The 16,878-nt window shown below is 47.1% G+C and overlaps 1 protein-coding gene across 1 annotated transcript in view; it reads left to right on the top strand.

Annotated features, from left to right (window-relative positions):
* Positions 1 to 16,878, top strand: part of ccdc93 (CCC complex scaffolding subunit CCDC93) — a 37,148-nt gene that overhangs the window by 15,051 nt on the left and 5,219 nt on the right. Inside the window, exons 8-21 of the mRNA XM_080535851.1 lie at positions 1,442 to 1,478; positions 3,413 to 3,511; positions 7,385 to 7,435; positions 7,801 to 7,887; positions 8,301 to 8,414; positions 8,891 to 8,953; positions 9,099 to 9,172; positions 11,296 to 11,377; positions 11,991 to 12,065; positions 12,511 to 12,691; positions 13,453 to 13,535; positions 15,098 to 15,135; positions 16,163 to 16,247; positions 16,673 to 16,786. Of these exons, the coding sequence (XP_080391977.1) occupies positions 1,442 to 1,478; positions 3,413 to 3,511; positions 7,385 to 7,435; positions 7,801 to 7,887; positions 8,301 to 8,414; positions 8,891 to 8,953; positions 9,099 to 9,172; positions 11,296 to 11,377; positions 11,991 to 12,065; positions 12,511 to 12,691; positions 13,453 to 13,535; positions 15,098 to 15,135; positions 16,163 to 16,247; positions 16,673 to 16,786 (1,183 nt within the window). The remainder of the gene's footprint in view (positions 1 to 1,441; positions 1,479 to 3,412; positions 3,512 to 7,384; positions 7,436 to 7,800; positions 7,888 to 8,300; positions 8,415 to 8,890; positions 8,954 to 9,098; positions 9,173 to 11,295; positions 11,378 to 11,990; positions 12,066 to 12,510; positions 12,692 to 13,452; positions 13,536 to 15,097; positions 15,136 to 16,162; positions 16,248 to 16,672; positions 16,787 to 16,878) is intronic.

Here is a 16,878-nt window from a genome sequence, read left to right as displayed (position 1 = left end):
CTTTACAGCACAGTCGGAGTTCGGCCATTCCGTGTTCCGTGTGAATGTTCGCCAATGTGAGACGTTAATTTTTTATGACGCGATCAAACAGTGCAAGCAAACCATGCTGTTCTGTAAATGACACGAGCATTGAGTGATGACTACCTACTGCCAAGTAATATAATTATAGCAAACATGCCGGCAGTTTGGTATCTGTTCTCTGACTCTGAAAGACAACAAGAGGCACATTCTGATATTATAGACTTTCGGTTTCGTTTTCGCGTCTTCAAAATAAAAGCGCAAGTTAAGCGTTGTTGAAAATCAATGATACATCGCTCGTAACTGGTCGCAGCCATGTTGTTTATTTGCGACGCACATTACGCAAGTCGACGTATTGATGTAGTCGACGTGGCGCGTCGTCCCAGCCCTAATATGATGACCGGAATATCTCACGTTTGTCCGGTAAATTGAAATCTTCCCGGACACGTTGACCGGCGCCAATTTTTTCTAACGGAAACCCTGGTGTGTGTGTGTGTGTGTGTGTGTGTGTGCGCGAGCAGTTAATTACAGCAGAGATTGCAAAACTGCTCGACTGAACAATCGCCTCTATTTCCTCGCAACCTACTGCTCGGCTGTCCTGTCTATTGTTTTGGGCCATGGCAGCGACTAATAGACGTTAGTGGATGCAGCCTAATCTGTCTGTCTAAACAAACCTGCGTGTGTATTTTCTATGATGTGTTTGTTCATTTGGTCTGAGTGTATCCACTCTTATGTCTATGGCATGGTGTAGTTATTATATTTTGATGAAGACCAAGCTTAATGGCAGGTGCGTGGACTGCAGTGTGTGTGTCATATGGGTGTAAAAGGAGTGTGTTTGTTTCCTGAGTGTACCAGGTGCCTCCTGTTCACATGACCCCTCTTCTCTGTTACGACTGTTACTTACAGGGGTGCAAACTTGTCACCTTTCTGCTAAATTAGCCGTTTTTATCTCAAAATATGTCATCCATGTGAATTGTGTAGATCTGAAAACAAATATTTTGGGTGGGGAGTGGGGGGGGGGGGTGTCTAAGTCTCATCCAAGTCATGCGCGAGCTAACTAATCTTCCTGTCTGCTAAACTCCGCTGCTGTTGAAATAACTTTTAGCTTCAGGCAGCTAGGTACAATTCCAGACAGCATAGAGAACACAGTCACAGTAAACTGTTTTCGAAGTAATTCTGCAGGTGTTAAGGTCAGGGCTGCCGCTACTTACACATGCATCATTGTTAGACCAACGTTAGTGCTAGTGATATCTATTTAACACCATTAGTGCTAGCGCTAAGGTTATCCGCAAACAAACAAAAAATAAAAACGTTTTGGGCCATCACCAGTTTGCAACCCTGCCTGTTATTAATCACATGACCCCACTTCTCTGTTACAACTGTTACTAAGCGACTGTTACTAAGCGCCTGTCTTCTCTTTCAGGCGCTACGGATTCAGCAAGCAGTCAAAACAGGACAAGGTTGGTGGAGACGGAAGGATAGAAAGGAAGAATTGGGAGAGAGAGAGAGAGAGAGAGAGAGAGAGAGAGAGAGAGAGAGAGAGAGAGAGAGAGAGAGAGAGAGAGAGAGAGAGAGAGAGAGAGAGAGAGAGAGAGAGAGAGAGAGAGAGAGAGAGAGACAGAGAGACAGAGAGAGAGACAGAGTGGGAAAGGCGGAGAGAGAGAGAGAGGGAGGCAGAGAGAGGCAGGCAGACAGAGTGGGAAAGAGGGAGAGCGAGAGCGAGAGGGAAAGGCACTTTCTTATTTATAATTTTTAAAATATGTTTTTATGATATTTCTGTTTTATTGGGATAGAGACAGTAGAGACTGACAGGAAGGATGGGTGAGAGAGAGAGAGGAGGCATGACATGAAGGATGTGTCGCGGCCGGAATCGAACCGGCGACGCCTGTGATTACATGGCTGACGCCTTAGCGTGTGTACGCCACCCAGAGCCCCCAGAAGCCTCCCTTCTAATCCCCGTGGTTACGGGACGTTAATGACAGTGTTAACTAGAAGCCCATGAACACAGACTCACACCCACACTGAGATCCTCTACAAGTCCTTTAATCCTGTAATCGCTCTGAGGTCTGTTTCATCCCTTATTACAAGGCTGGCTGGGGGATCACACATCAAGTTCCAGGGTTCGACAGTAACGCTTGCCTGCTTGCCCGGAGCAAGTAAAAAATTCACCGGGTTTGTTTGCGTGAGCCCAACGACGCTGCTGGATCCTGGATCTGTTTACCTGTGTGCAGGAAGAACAACAGACGGCGCAGGCGCCAGACCAGACTAGATGATCGTGGAGTGAAGATATTATCAAAGCGTACGCGCCTGTCCATCACCCGTCGCATCGCGTACGTTTTGATAATATCTTCACTCCACGATCATCTAGTCTGGTCTGGCGCCTGCGCCGTCTGTTGTTCTTCCTGCACACAGGTAAACAGGTCCAGGATCCAGCAGCGTTGTCGGGCTCGCGCAAACAAACCCGGTGAATTTTATACTTGCTCCGGGCAAGCGTTACTGTCAAACCCTGAGTTCACTCATCTCACACACACACACACACACACACACACACACACACACACACACGATATAACGGGTGTAAATTAGTGCAATGAGTTCACAGGTGTACTGTTACTGTTACTAGATGACATCACGCATCCTTGTTCCCTTGCCTCCTTGTCTCCTTGTTCCCTTGCCTCCTTGCCTCCTTGTCTCCTTGTCCCCTTGTCTCCTTGTCCCCTTGTCTCCTTGTCTCCTTGTCCCCTTGTCTCCTTGTCCCCTTGTCTCCTTGTCCCCTTGTCTCCTTGTCCCCTTGTCTCCTTGTCCCCTTGTCTCCTTGTCCCCTTGTCCCCTTGTCTCCTTGTCCCCTTGTCCCCTTGTCCCCTTGTCTCCTTGTCCCCTTGTCTCCTTGTCCCCTTGTCTCCTTGTCCCCTTGTCTCCTTGTCCCCTTGTCTCCTTGTCCCCTTGTCTCCTTGTCCCCTTGTCTCCTTGTCCCCTTGTCCCCTTGTCTCCTTGTCCCCTTGTCTCCTTGTCCCCTTGTCTCCTTGTCCCCTTGTCTCCTTGTCCCCTTGTCTCCTTGTCTCCTTGTCCCCTTGTCTCCTTGTCCCCTTGTCCCCTTGTCCCCTTGTCCCCTTGTCCCCTTGTCCCCTTGTCTCCTTGTCCCCTTGTCTCCTTGTCTCCTTGTCCCCTTGTCTCCTTGTCCCCTTGTCCCCTTGTCTCCTTGTCCCCTTGTATCCTTGTCCCCTTGTCTCCTTGTCCCCTTGTCTCCTTGTCCCCTTGTCTCCTTGTTTCCTTGTTTCCTTGTTCCCTTGTCTCCTTGTCCCCTTGTCCCCTTGTCTCCTTGTCTCCTAATGCACACTGATCTCCAACCGGAGACTCAGGCTGTCCTCTCTCTGTCCTCTCTCTCGTCCCGCAGGCTGAGGAGCGGAAGGCCTCATTGGCTCAGGGCTCTCAGGCCACGCCCTCAGGGATGACAGAGGTGTCCGAGGAGGAGGACCTGCAGGCGGCAGAAGAGGTGAGGTCACATGACACACCTGTGGTAGTTCAGGTCACATGACTCACCTGTGGTAGTTCAGGTCACATGACTCACTAGTTCAGGTCACATGGCTCACCTGTGGTAGTTCAGGTCACATGACTCATTAGTTCAGGTCACATGACTCACCTGTGGTAGTTCAGGTCACATGACACCTATGGTCGTTCAGGTCACATGACTCACTAGTTCAGGTCACATGGCTCACCTGTGGTAGTTCAGGTCACATGACTCATTAGTTCAGGTCACATGACTCACTAGTTCAGGTCACATGACTCACTAGTTCAGGTCACATGACTCACTAGTTCAGGTCACATGACTCACTAGTTCAGGTGGTCCCTCGCCCGTTCGACAGCCGGAGATTCTGCTCGCTTGCTGTGGTTTCAAGTTTATTGTTAAGTCACATTACACACAGGGGCGGCTGTGACGCAGGAGGTAGAGTCGCCGTCTAATGATCGCAAGGTTGGCAGATCGGCGGTTCGAGCCCCGGCCAGACACTGAACCCCAAATTGCAGCTTGCCGCCATTGGTGTGTGAATGTGTGAATGAGAGGCCGTTGTAAAGCGCTTCGGATAAAGGCGCTATATAAGTGCAGTCCATCTATATAAGTGCAGTCCATCTATATAAGTGCAGTCCATCTATATAAGTGCAGTCCATCTATATAAGTGCAGTCCATCTATATACACTACCGTTCAAAAGTTTGGGGTCACTTAGAAATGTCCTTATTTTTGAAAGAAAAGCACAGTTTTTTTCAATGAAGATAACATTAAATTAATCAGAAATACACTCTATACATTGTTAATGTGAAAAATTACTATTCTAGCTGCAAACATCTGGTTTTTAATGGAATATCTACATAGGTGTATAGAGGCCCATTTTCAGCAACCGTCACTCCAGTGTTCTAATGGTACATTGTGTTTGCTAGAGATGCTCCGATCAGGGTTTTTGGTGCCGATCACTGGAATCAGTGATCGGCCGATCCGATATCACCGATCACCGATCACAGCGTCGAAAATGGCAATTGAAGCATTCTATTTATTGTGTAGCATTATTTATGTTTTTAATTATTCTTAACACCATTGACATTAAGTATTCAAATGAAATTAGGAGATGAGAAAGTATCATGAATTAATATCATGAACCATCTGTTTTATTGAATTCACAACCACCTGTAGCTTACTTCAGGAAAAACAAATAAAATGTGAAAATAAAAATCATAATAAATAAAATGTACACTGTCACATCAAATGTGCAACATTCCACTCGAATGAGAGGAACTAGAGGCTCTTAGAGAACTTGGAGCTTATACTGTAGCTTTCCTGAGGAACAATAAACATACCCAAACTAAACTGCAACATAAACAGGCTACAGCCAAATATAAAATACTGTTTCAAGTCAGTCAGTTTCAAGTCATATTTAGGAGGAGATAAGACAGCAAGTCAGCAATAATCAATAAAACAAAAAAACAAAACATTGCACCTAAGGAGATTTCAGACTCAAACCTTACTTCTGATTAAGCAGCATCACTGGCAGATTAGCCTTGAGAAATACAAGCATCTCAGCGTTTTTGGCACTCAGCCTGTTCCTCTTATCATCTAAAATATGTCCTGCTATGCTGAAAAGTCGCTCGCTATCTACACTTGTGCAAGGTGCACAGAGGAAGACCTAAAACTCGCGCGCTAATAGTTGTTGTTGCTATGGGCCTTAGCCTAGCTTAGTGACTTCCTGCTCGCGGGGTCACATGACGTCGCTGAACACTACCTACACTACGCTCGTGAAGTCGCGCTGGAACTCTGACCAGCACTCGTGGAACGCCTCTCGTCCGATCAAAGCACTCGGTCCCTTTATGACGTCGAGCCCAGTGTGCGCTTCGGAGCGAATCGACGAACGCAGCAAATGCCGTATGATATTCGTGGTATTGAAAGACCTTGCGTGCGTTCCTCCGCGAGGAATTTCTTTTGAGCAGACATTACAAACTGCATATTTGTTGTCTCTTTCCGACACTGTGTAATATTGCCAGACTGGCGACGCCATTTCTCTATGTAAACTGATCGGCCGTGTTTGATCGGCCGTTTTGAGAACTCCGATCAAAACCGATCAAGGCCATATCGGCCGATATCGATCGGCGCCGATCAGATCGGAGCATCTCTAGTGTTTGCTAATCGCGTTAAAAAGCTAATGGATGATTAGAAAACCCTTGAAAACCGTTGTGCAATTACGTTAGCACAGCTGAAAATGGTTTTGCTGGTTAGAGAAGCTATACAAATGGCCTTCCTTTGAGCTAGTTGAGTATCTGGAGCATCACATTTGTGGGGTCGATTATACTCTCAAAATGGCCAGAAAAAGAGAACTTTCATATGAAACTCAACAGTCTATTCTTGTTCTTAGAAATGAAGGCTATTCCATGTGAGAAATTGCCAAGAAACTGAACATTTCCTACAACGGTGTGTACTACTCCCTTCAAAGAACAGCACAAACAGGCTCTAACCAGAGTAGAAAGAGAAGTGGGAGGCCCCGGTGCACAACTGAGCAAGAAGACAAGTACATTAGAGTCTCTAGTTTGAGAAATAGACGCCTCACAGGTCCTGAACTGGCAGCTTCATTAAATGGTACCCGCAAAACGCCAGTGTCAACATCTACAATGAAGAGGCGACTCCGGGATGCTGGCCTTCTAAGCAGAGTGGCAAAGAAAAAGCCATATCTGACACTGGCCAATAAAAGGAAAAGATTAATATGGGCAAAAGAACACAGACATTGGACAGAGGAAGATTGGAAAAAAGTTTTATGGACAGACAAATCGAAGTTTCAGGTGTTTGGATCACACGTGATTTTCTGGGGCTGCTTTGGTGCTGGTAACATGGGAGATTTGTACAAGGTAAAAGGGATTTTGAATAAGGAAGGCTATCACTCAATTTTGCAACGCCATGCCATACCCTGTGGACAGCGCTTGATTGGAGCCAATTTCCTCCTATAACAGGACAATGACCCAAAGCACACCTCCAAATTATGCAAGAACTATTTAGGGAAGAAGCCGGCAGCTAGTATTCTGTCTGTAATGGAGTGGCCAGCGGAGTCACCAGATCTCAACCCCATTGAGCTGTTGTGGGAGCAGCTTGACCGTATGGTACGCAAGAAGTGCCCATCAAGCCAATCCAACTTGCGGGAGGTGCTTCAGGAAGCGTGGGGTGAAATGTCTTCTTACCTCAACTTACCTCTACAAATTAACTACAGAATTATCTACAGAATGCCAAAGGTCTGCAATGCTGTAATTTGCTGCAAAGGGAGCATTCTTTGACGAAATTATTATTTCGTGGGCCTGCAGTCTGAGGAGATCAAGCAGATCGCTTCAGAGTACGCTGAGAAGGTAAGCTGCTGACACACCTAGCATAACGCTAGCCTCATAGCATAATGTTAGCCTCATAGCAGAATTGCCTAAGTCACATTAACATGTACTGGAGGAACGCTTTGATAGTGAAACAGTGAGATCTACCTCTTCATCCCCTCTACCCCCCCTGTAAATTATTATTTCAAATAAAAATCATTATTTTTTACCTTGTCAATGTCTTGACTATAAGTGTGAGTTTTCATGGAAAACATGAAATTGTCTGGGTGACCCCAAACTTTTGAACGGTAGTGTAAGTGCAGTCCATCTATATAAGTGCAGTCCATTACACAAGTGTAAGAGGGTAAAGTTATCAGGCTTCGGTTCCTGACATTGCAGCACAAGACAATAAGGCAACAGGCATAACTCAAGATAACAAACTAAAAAGTGCCAATAGTCACTTGATGTCACCGACATTGATTCAGATTTTCACTTTGATTGATTGATTTTCACAATGTCACTGGCATTTTCTCCCAGCTCCGCATTAAAACGCTGATGACCAGCATGGCTGCCATGGCGACCGAGGAGGTAAGTAGGAGGGATCTTCTCTGTGTGCTCGTCTCCTATTGGCCCTCGTCTTGGCGTCCTGGGGGTTAATTCCGTCAACGTCGCTAAACCAGGAGAAATCCAGGTTTATTTTTGATAAGTCTCGCAAAGACTTGGCGACCTTTTCCTTTAGCCACGTTGATGAAACACCCCCCAGGATCGTCAACATAACTAAAGTAGCTTGTTACGTTACAACCCATGACAACACGTTAGTGCTTTTATACAAGGTGTACATTTATGGATTTTCTGTGAATGAAGTCGCCCTTGGCTCTCTGGAGTGCTGACAATGTGTGTGTGTCTGTCTTGACTGTGTGCGTGTGCGTGTGCGTGTGTGTGTGTGTTTACAGGGGAGGCTAACAGCTAGCACGGTGGGTCAGATCGTGGGCCTGCAGTCTGAGGAGATCAAGCAGATCGCTTCAGAGTACGCTGAGAAGGTAAGCTGCTGACACACCTAGCATAACGCTAGCCTCATAGCATAATGTTAGCCTCATAGCAGAATTGCCTAAGTCACATTAACATGTACTGGAGGAACGCTTTGATAGTGAAACAGTGAGATCTACCTCTTCATCCCCTCTACCCCCCTGTACAGTTTATCTACTAGAAATAGATCAAAACTAAATATACAACATTTAAAAAAATCCTTCCTTCTTCTAGTATTGTGACTGAAGCTAGTATAAAGCTGTTTTGCAGTTTTTCTGTGTAGGAGGCAGGCTAAAAAGAGAAGCACCCTCTAGTGATCTCTGTGTGTAAATAGCAGATTTACATTCTAAAAAGGCTCTACTAGTAGGTAAACTAGGCACGGCTGTTGTAGTGTTAATGATGACCCTCTCCTCCCCGCGGGCCACAGCAGTCTCTGTCATCGGAGGAGCGTCCGGAGCGGTTTGGTCCGGTCCAGCAGCACCGCAGGATGGTGACGTCGCTCAACAAGCAGATCCAGCAGAAGACCAGGCAGCTGGAGGAGGTGACGCTCTGCTCCACCGCCCCCCGGTGGCCTGGTGGCCACATTACACATTACAAACACACTGCTCTCTAGTGGTCTGGTGGCCACATTACACATTACACATTACAAACACACTGCTCTCTAGTGGTGTAGTTTCTAAACAGTGGAGGGACACACAGTAGTATATAATAATAATATTAATAATAATAATAAGAGTAAGCTTTATTTATTAAGCTTAACTTTATTCATACATAAGAATGCAGCTCAAAGTGCAGTACAATACAGCGCAAAACAACAGATTAAAAACTAAAACGACTAAGACATCAGCAATACAGCGCAAAAGAAATAACTGTATATAGTATATGCTGACTAAAAGTGTGTGTGTGTGTGTGTGTGTACGTTTGTGTGTGTGCGTCCCTGTGCGTGCGTGTGTGCGTGCGTGTGTGCGTGCGTGTGTGTGTGTGTGTGTGTGTGTGTGTGTGTGTGTGTGTGTCTAGGTGCAAGCCAAGCATCTAGAGTTGAAGGCAGGATGTGAGGAGGCCAAAAGCAGGCTGATTGAGGTGAGGCGTGATGTCATCGTGATGTCATCACCCTGCAGAGTCCTCGGACCAGACAGACATGGAATCACATTTCTCTCAACAAAACAAATGTTTGAAACGGAACAGGATGTTTATTGTTGACGTGCGTGTGCGTGTGTGTCTCCAGGCCACGGAGCAGACAGAGAGACTGGAGAAGGAGCTGGGAGCTCTGGAGGAGGTAGAGACTCAGACTGACACCAGGTGAGTCTGGAGGAGGTAGAGACTCAGACTGACACCAGGTGAGTCTGGAGGAGGTAGAGACTCAGACTGACACCAGGTGAGTCTGGAGGAGGGAAAGGATGAAGAGGTGTGAACAGGGGCGGCTGTGGCACAGGAGGTAGAGGCTGTGTCTCAGGAGGTAGAGGCTGTGTCTCAGGAGGTAGAGGCTGTGTCTCAGGAGGTAGAGGCTGTGTCTCAGGAGGTAGAGGCTGTGTCTCAGGAGGTAGAGGCTGTGTATCAGGAGGTAGAGGCTGTGGCACAGGAGGTAGAGGCTGTGTCTCAGGAGGTAGAGGCTGTGTCTCAGGAGGTAGAGGCTGTGTATCAGGAGGTAGAGGCTGTGTATCAGGAGGTAGAGGCTGTGTCTCAGGAGGTAGAGGCTGTGTCTCAGGAGGTAGAGGCTGTGTCTCAGGAGGTAGAGGCTGTGTATCAGGAGGTAGAGGCTGTGGCACAGGAGGTAGAGGCTGTGTCTCAGGAGGTAGAGGCTGTGTCTCAGGAGGTAGAGGCTGTGTCTCAGGAGGTAGAGGCTGTGTCTCAGGAGGTAGAGGCTGTGTATCAGGAGGTAGAGGCTGTGGCACAGGAGGTAGAGGCTGTGTCTCAGGAGGTAGAGGCTGTGTATCAGGAGGTAGAGGCTGTGTCTCAGGAGGTAGAGGCTGTGTCTCAGGAGGTAGAGGCTGTGTCTCAGGAGGTAGAGGCTGTGTCTCAGGAGGTAGAGGCTGTGGCACAGGAGGTAGAGGCTGTGTCTCAGGAGGTAGTGGCTGTGTCTCAGGATGTAGAGGCTGTGTATCAGGAGGTAGAGGCTGTGTCTCAGGAGGTAGAGGCTGTGTCTCAGGAGGTAGAGGCTGCGTCTCAGGAGGTAGAGGCTGTGGCACAGGAGGTAGAGGCTGTGTCTCAGGAGGTAGAGGCTGTGTCTCAGGAGGTAGAGGCTGTGTATCAGGAGGTAGAGGCTGTGTATCAGGAGGTAGAGGCTGTGTCTCAGGAGGTAGAGGCTGTGTCTCAGGAGGTAGAGGCTGTGTCTCAGGAGGTAGAGGCTGTGTCTCAGGAGGTAGAGGCTGTGTATCAGGAGGTAGAGGCTGTGGCACAGGAGGTAGAGGCTGTGTATCAGGAGGTAGAGGCTGTGGCACAGGAGGTAGAGCCGCCGTCTATTGATTGCAAGGTTGGCAGATCGGCGGTTCGAGCCCCGGCTGGCCACATGTCGAAGTGTCCTTGGGCAAGACACTGAACCCCAAATTGCTCCCAGTGAGCGGCCCGGTAGCTTGCTGCCATTGGTGTGTGAATGTGTGTGTGAATGGGTGAATGAGAGGCCGTTGTAAAGTGCTTTAGATAAAGGCGCTGTATAAGTGCAGTCCATTTACCATTTACCATTGTAATGTGCAATGTGGCCACTAGACCACTAGAGGGCAGTGTGATTGTAATGTGGCCACTAGACCCAAAAAAACAAGGATACTTTCAAAAACTCTTCTCGATCAGTCTGACTTAACCACAGATCTGGGGGGGGTATTCCATAAACGTTGCTAAAGGAAAATCCATCCTTATTTATCTAATGATAAGATGATGATATCTAATTGTTTAGATTTAGCCTGGATTTAATTTTTATAAGTCTTGTGACTTATCAGAATAAGCCTGGGTTTTACTTGAGTGATGCTGATGGAATACCCCCCTGGCTTAGCCACAGGTCTGAGTTAGATGAGTCTGATTATGTCTGGTTTAGACACAGGTCTGGTTTAGACACAGGTCTGGTTTAGACACAGGTCTGGTTTAGACGCAGGTCTGGTTTAGACACAGGTCTGGTTTAGACCCAGGTCTGGTTTAGACGCAGGTCTGGTTTATCCGCAGGTCTGAGTCTGATAAGTCTCAGCATGTTGCCTCTGTGTCCCACCACCACATAGCCTCTTCAGACAGTCAAGTGTGCAATGTTGGTCATTGGCTGCGTTCGTAAGATTCCCTCTGGAAATCGGATCAACGCTCTGAACGGAATGCCTCTTGTCCGATCGAATTACTTTTGGTCCCTTTATGACGTTGCACCAAGTGTGCGTGCATTCCGGCGCTCTCGAAGCGAATTTACGAACGCAGCCGTGTGTGTGTCTCTGTGTGTCGCTCCACAACAGCCTGCTGGAGAAGCTGAAGGCCCTGGTGGCCATGAACGAGAACCTGAAGAACCAGGAGCTGGAGTTCAGGACACACTGCAGGGTGAGTTACTGTTCATACGCTAGGACACCTTTTCCTCGTACATTAGCACAACATCTCATAGAACTCTGGGGCAGAATGCAAAAATGCAAGAGTGCAAAATGCACCTACATCAGATTAATGTAGTAAGTGTGAAGTGTACAAGAGTCCACACATGTATTTAAATTATACAACTTAAGTTTTATTAGATCAAATAAGCAAAATAAACTAAATAACATATGTATATGAATGTGGATAAGAATCAGTGGTGTATTCCATGAGTGAATGGGTGTAGAATGTATGTTGTATGTGTGAGGGGTGTATGGATGGATGTATGTTGTGTCAAACTAAAAGGCCCCAAAACTTACCATGAGACCTTACCAACAACCATAAAGGAACCAAAGCAAAAGGAAGAAAGAGAGGGTGAGCTGAGGACACACCCACCTTATATACACCTCCTCAGCTCCCCAACCCAGGTGACCCCACTTATCCTGACGACCTACCCACTCTGCCAAGGCTCCTACATGAACCAGCAACAGCCAATAGGCAGGCAGAGTGGGAGGTGTCAAGTGTGTGAGAGGGTCCATCTGAATGTGTGTGTGTGTGTGTGTGTGTGTGTGTGTGTGTGTGTGTCCAGGAGGAGATGGTGCGCCTGCAGCAGAACATTGAGGACCTGAAGATGGAGTCAGGAGACGACACTGAGGATGAGAAGGTAGCCCCGCCTCTCTGTAGCCCCGCCTCTGAGACGTCCAGCTGGTGAACTCGACAGGCTACTGACCCCCCCCCCCTCCTCTTCCTTACTCCATCTCTACTTCTGCCCCGCTTCTCCTTCTCACTTTCTCTTTCTCCCTCTCCCTCTCCCCCTCTCTCTATCTCTGTTTCTCCTTCTCCCTCTCCCCCTCTCTCTCTATTTCTGTCTGTCTCTCTCTTTCTCTTTCTCTTCTCTCTCTCTCTTTCTTCTTCTCTCTGTCCCTCTCTCTCTGTGTCTGTGTGTGTCTCTCTCTCTATCTCTGTCTGTCTATCTATCTATCTGTCTGTGTGTGTGTGTGTGTGTGTGTGTGTGTGTGTCTGGCTCTCTCTCTCCCTCTCTCTATCTCTGTCTGTCTGTGTGTCTGTCTCTCTCTCTCTCCCTCCCTCCCCTCCCCCCCCTCCCCTAGGAGAGGAGTCAGCTGATAGACAGGCAGTACACCAGCGACAGAGAGAAGCTGCAGAAGATCAGACTGCTGATGGCCCGGAGGAACCGGGAGATCGCCATCCTGCAGAGGAAGATGGACGAGGTCCCCAGCCGGGCCGAACTGACCCAGTACCAGAAGAGGTTCATCGAGCTCTACGGCCAAGGTCCACCGTCTCCACCGCATTCATTTACATTTCACCTTTGACCTTTCTTACATATCATATGTGACACAGTCACTGATCGTTCGGTCCGCATGTCGGCAACCAATCAAAATGTTCTGGACTTTTCTTTTGAAACACGGAAACTACGTTTTAACATTGTTGAGAATCACAACACAAACTCGCTAGTTTTAACGCAATGGATTGGGTGAGTAATCCCCACTACTACCTAGTTAACTATAACACTACTTTACATTGTTAGCAGGCTCACAAAACAAGCTGTGTTAGTTGACTAGCGATGTGTCGTTGATTTTCAACAACGCGAAAATGTGTTCACATTTTTCGAAAATAAAGTCCAATCATTACATTGGATCCCGACATGAGGACCTAAGCATTAGAACATGTCCCATATAGCAGACACTTTTATCCAAAGCGACTTACAATAAGTACATTCCGTCTAAAGTAAGTGAATCATCTATACATCAGTCATCATAGTAAAAATATATAAGTGTATGCTAGGACCAGGTGCCATTTTAATGGCTTGGTTAGTTTATCAATTAAATGAATTGTGGTCTGGGGTGGTCCAGTTGGAATCCGGCCCATACCCTGCTGACATACCCTCTATTTCTTATTGTCCTGTTATTATTCACTATCTCTGTCCAATAAAGAAAGAAATAAGAGTGGGACTGCCCTTTCTTATAATAATAAAAAGTAAGAACTTCATGAAATGAATGGTGGATGTTAATATGTTGCTCTTCTCTTAACAGTTTCTGCGACACATAAAGAGACCAAGCAGTTCTTCACCCTGTACAACACACTGGACGACAAGAAGGTGTACCTGGAGAAGGAGGTGAGAGGAGACAGACTGTGCATATCTCAGTGACAGAAATCAGCTAGTCCAGATAAACAATCAGCGCTCACCTACCATCATGTCTTGCACCGGGGTACCACAAGGCTCCATACTTGGCCCACTCTTGTTTAGCCTATATATCAACGACCTACCATCTGTCTGCCCAGAAGTGCATGTACAAATGTACGCTGATGACACTATTTTATATGTACATGACAAGAACAAACACCTGGCAGCTGCCAAACTTAGCTCTGCTATGGAAAAGGTCACCAAATGGCTCAACAGCTCTTGCCTCCAGCTCAATGTTAATAAAACTGTAGGAATGTTCTTCTCCAAACAACACAATATGACCACGGCAAACATAACCATTTCAGGGCAAAACATTAGTATAGTTCCGTCGTTCAAATATTTAGGGATCATCATTGATTCAAACCTGACTTTCAAAGAGCACATCAAGAAAGTGTCTGGTAGGGTGAAGTTTGGCCTGGCAAACTTCAGGTACATCAGAAGCTCACTGACCATGAGTGCTGCCAGACTATACATGGACGCATCAATTATGTCGCACCTCACATATTGTTTGACAAGCTGGGGCCATGCATACAGCACTTCCCTAAAGCCATTAGCCACCCTATACAAGCGGACCCTTAAGGTCATGAACCAGAAGCCCAACAGCACACACTACTGTACCATCCTAGACAAATGTAAATACCTTAGCTGGGAAGACACCATCAAATACAAAAACATCTGTCTCATCCATAAAATTCTGCATAACAAAGCTCCTCCCCCGCTTAACTCTTTCATAAACCAGCGTGACCACAGCTTACGGCCCACCAGAAGCACCTCTCGTGGCGACCTTATAGTTCCATTCAGGAAAAGCACCTTCAGTAAGCAATCCTTCTCAGTGATAGCAATAGAAAACTGGAACTCACTACCCAACCAACTCAAAGACATACATACTTACTCCACCTTCACAACACACATGAAAGCCTGGCTGACACAGAACTATACTTGTCCTCATTAATCCCTCTCTGTGCTGCCTCCCCATAATGCCTTTTTTTTGTATGTTTTGTTTTGTTTAATGTATTGCTGTTTGTAAGTGCTTAATGTTGTGTGGCCTGTAATTGTCCTGTGGCTTATATGTGCTTGAAATGTCGCTGCCCCCATAAGTGTGTATGTGGTGTTTGTTGTAGCCCCTTCAATCACCTCAGCTTGCTTACGTGTGTTTTTTGTCAAGTGTGATGTTGGGGTACCTTGTCTCAGCCACGTGTTCTTAGAATATTTAAATGTTTTATTTTAACTAATGACGTTACTTTTCAGGATGCCATGTTGCAACTGGCCGGGGACTTCAGCTGAAAATTAGCCGACTAGGCTAACGCTGCCTTTTTTACTGTATTTTATATGGTTCATGTATTAGGATTGTCCTCGATATAATAAACTAATAAACTAAACTAAACTAAACTAAACTGCATCAGGTCTCTAGACTTCACAGAGCCTCTCTACCTGACAACATGATGTGGACTCATCCCATATTCATCCTCCTCTGTCTTGATACGTTTCTCCAGGTGAATCTACTGAACTCCATCCATGACAACTTCCAACAGTGAGTAGTATTCTCATTTCCATAGAATGTTCTGGTACAGCTTCTATTGGCCCTGTGTCCGCTGGTGGTGTGAAGGATATAATGCCCCTACGCTTGGTGTTATGGGTAGTGTAGTCCAGTGGGCTTGGTGTTATGGATAGTGTAGTCCAGTGGCCTTGGTGTTATGGGTAGTGTAGTCCAGTGGGGCTTGGTGTTATGGTTAGTGTAGTCCAGTGGCCTTAGTGTTATGGGTAGTGTAGTCCAGTGGGGCTTGGTGTTATGGTTAGTGTAGTCCAGTGGGGCTTGGTGTTATGGTTAGTGTAGTCCAGTGGGGCTTGGTGTTATGGTTAGTGTAGTCCAGTGGCCTTAGTGTTATGGGTAGTGTAGTCCAGTGGGGCTTGGTGTTATGGGTAGTGTAGTCCAGTGGGGCTTGGTGTTATGGGTAGTGTAGTCCAGTGGGGCTTGGTGTTATGGGTAGTGTAGTCCAGTGGGGCTTGGTGTTATGGGTAGTGTAGTCCAGTGGGGCTTGGTGTTATGGGTAGTGTAGTCCAGTGGGGCTTGGTGTTATGGGTAGTGTAGTCCAGTGGGGCTTGGTGTTATGGTTAGTGTAGTCCAGTGGGGCTTTGTGTTATGGGTAGTGTAGTCCAGTGGCCTTGGTGTTATGGGTAGTGTAGTCCAGTGGGGCTTGGTGTTATGGGTAGTGTAGTCCAGTGGGGCTTGGTGTTATGGGTAGTGTAGTCCAGTGGGGCTTGGTGTTATGGGTAGTGTAGTCCAGTGGGGCTTGGTGTTATGGGTAGTGTAGTCCAGTGGGGCTTGGTGTTATGGGTAGTGTAGTCCAGTGGGGCTTGGTGTTATGGGTAGTGTAGTCCAGTGGGCTTGGTGGTATGGGTAGTGTAGTCCAGTGGGCTTGGTGGTATGGGTAGTGTAGTCCAGTGGGCTTGGTGGTATGGGTAGTGTACTGTAGTCCAGTGGGCTTGGTGTTATGGGTAGTGTAGTCCAGTGGGCTTGGTGTTATGGGTACTGTAGTCCAGTGGCTTGTTCCCTGCAGGGCCATGGCGTCGTCGGGAGCTAAGGAGCAGTTCCTGAGGCAGATGGAGCAGATCGTGGAGGGCATCAAACAGAGCCGCCTCAAGGTAACTTCATCAGTCCTCTGTCATTACCTTGTACCTCACGACCACAGCTTGTTATCCAGCCATGTACCAGTGCTGCCAGCTCAGTTTAACAACACTTCACCCTGGTTAAGACATCAGGGTTGTACTGTTACACCTAACAACATAGAGAATAGATTAACAACATAGAGAATAGATTAACAGAACAGGAGGGTGGGGAAGTATCACGCTTTTAACTAGAATGTGTGTGTGTGTGTGTGTGTGTGTGTGTGTGTGTGTGTCGTACGCGTGTGTGTCGTGTACGTGTGTCGTACGCATGTGTGTGTGCGTCATACATGTGTGTGTGTGTGTCGTACATGTGCGTGCGTGTGCGTGTGTGTGTGTGTGTGTGTGTGTGCGTGTGCGTGCGTGTGTGCGTGTGTGTTTGTGTGTGGTCTGTCCATCCTCAGATGGAGAAGAAGAAGCAGGAGAATAAGATGAGGAGAGACCAGCTGAACGACGACTACCTGGAGCTGCTGGACAAACAGAGGCTCTACTTCAAGACCGTCAAGGACTTCAAAGAGGTACGTCCCCATGGAAACAACAGAGCCCCACAGAAACAGCACTGATCAATGAATGAATGAATGAATTTATTTGACACGTTTTTAAAATGGGG

This window comes from Nansenia antarctica (assembly GCF_963989245.1).
Source record: "Nansenia antarctica genome assembly, chromosome: 7".
NCBI lineage: Eukaryota > Metazoa > Chordata > Actinopteri > Argentiniformes > Microstomatidae > Nansenia > Nansenia antarctica.
The sequence above is the reverse complement of the archived record's forward strand: the minus strand, read 5'-3'. Positions and strand labels throughout refer to the sequence as shown.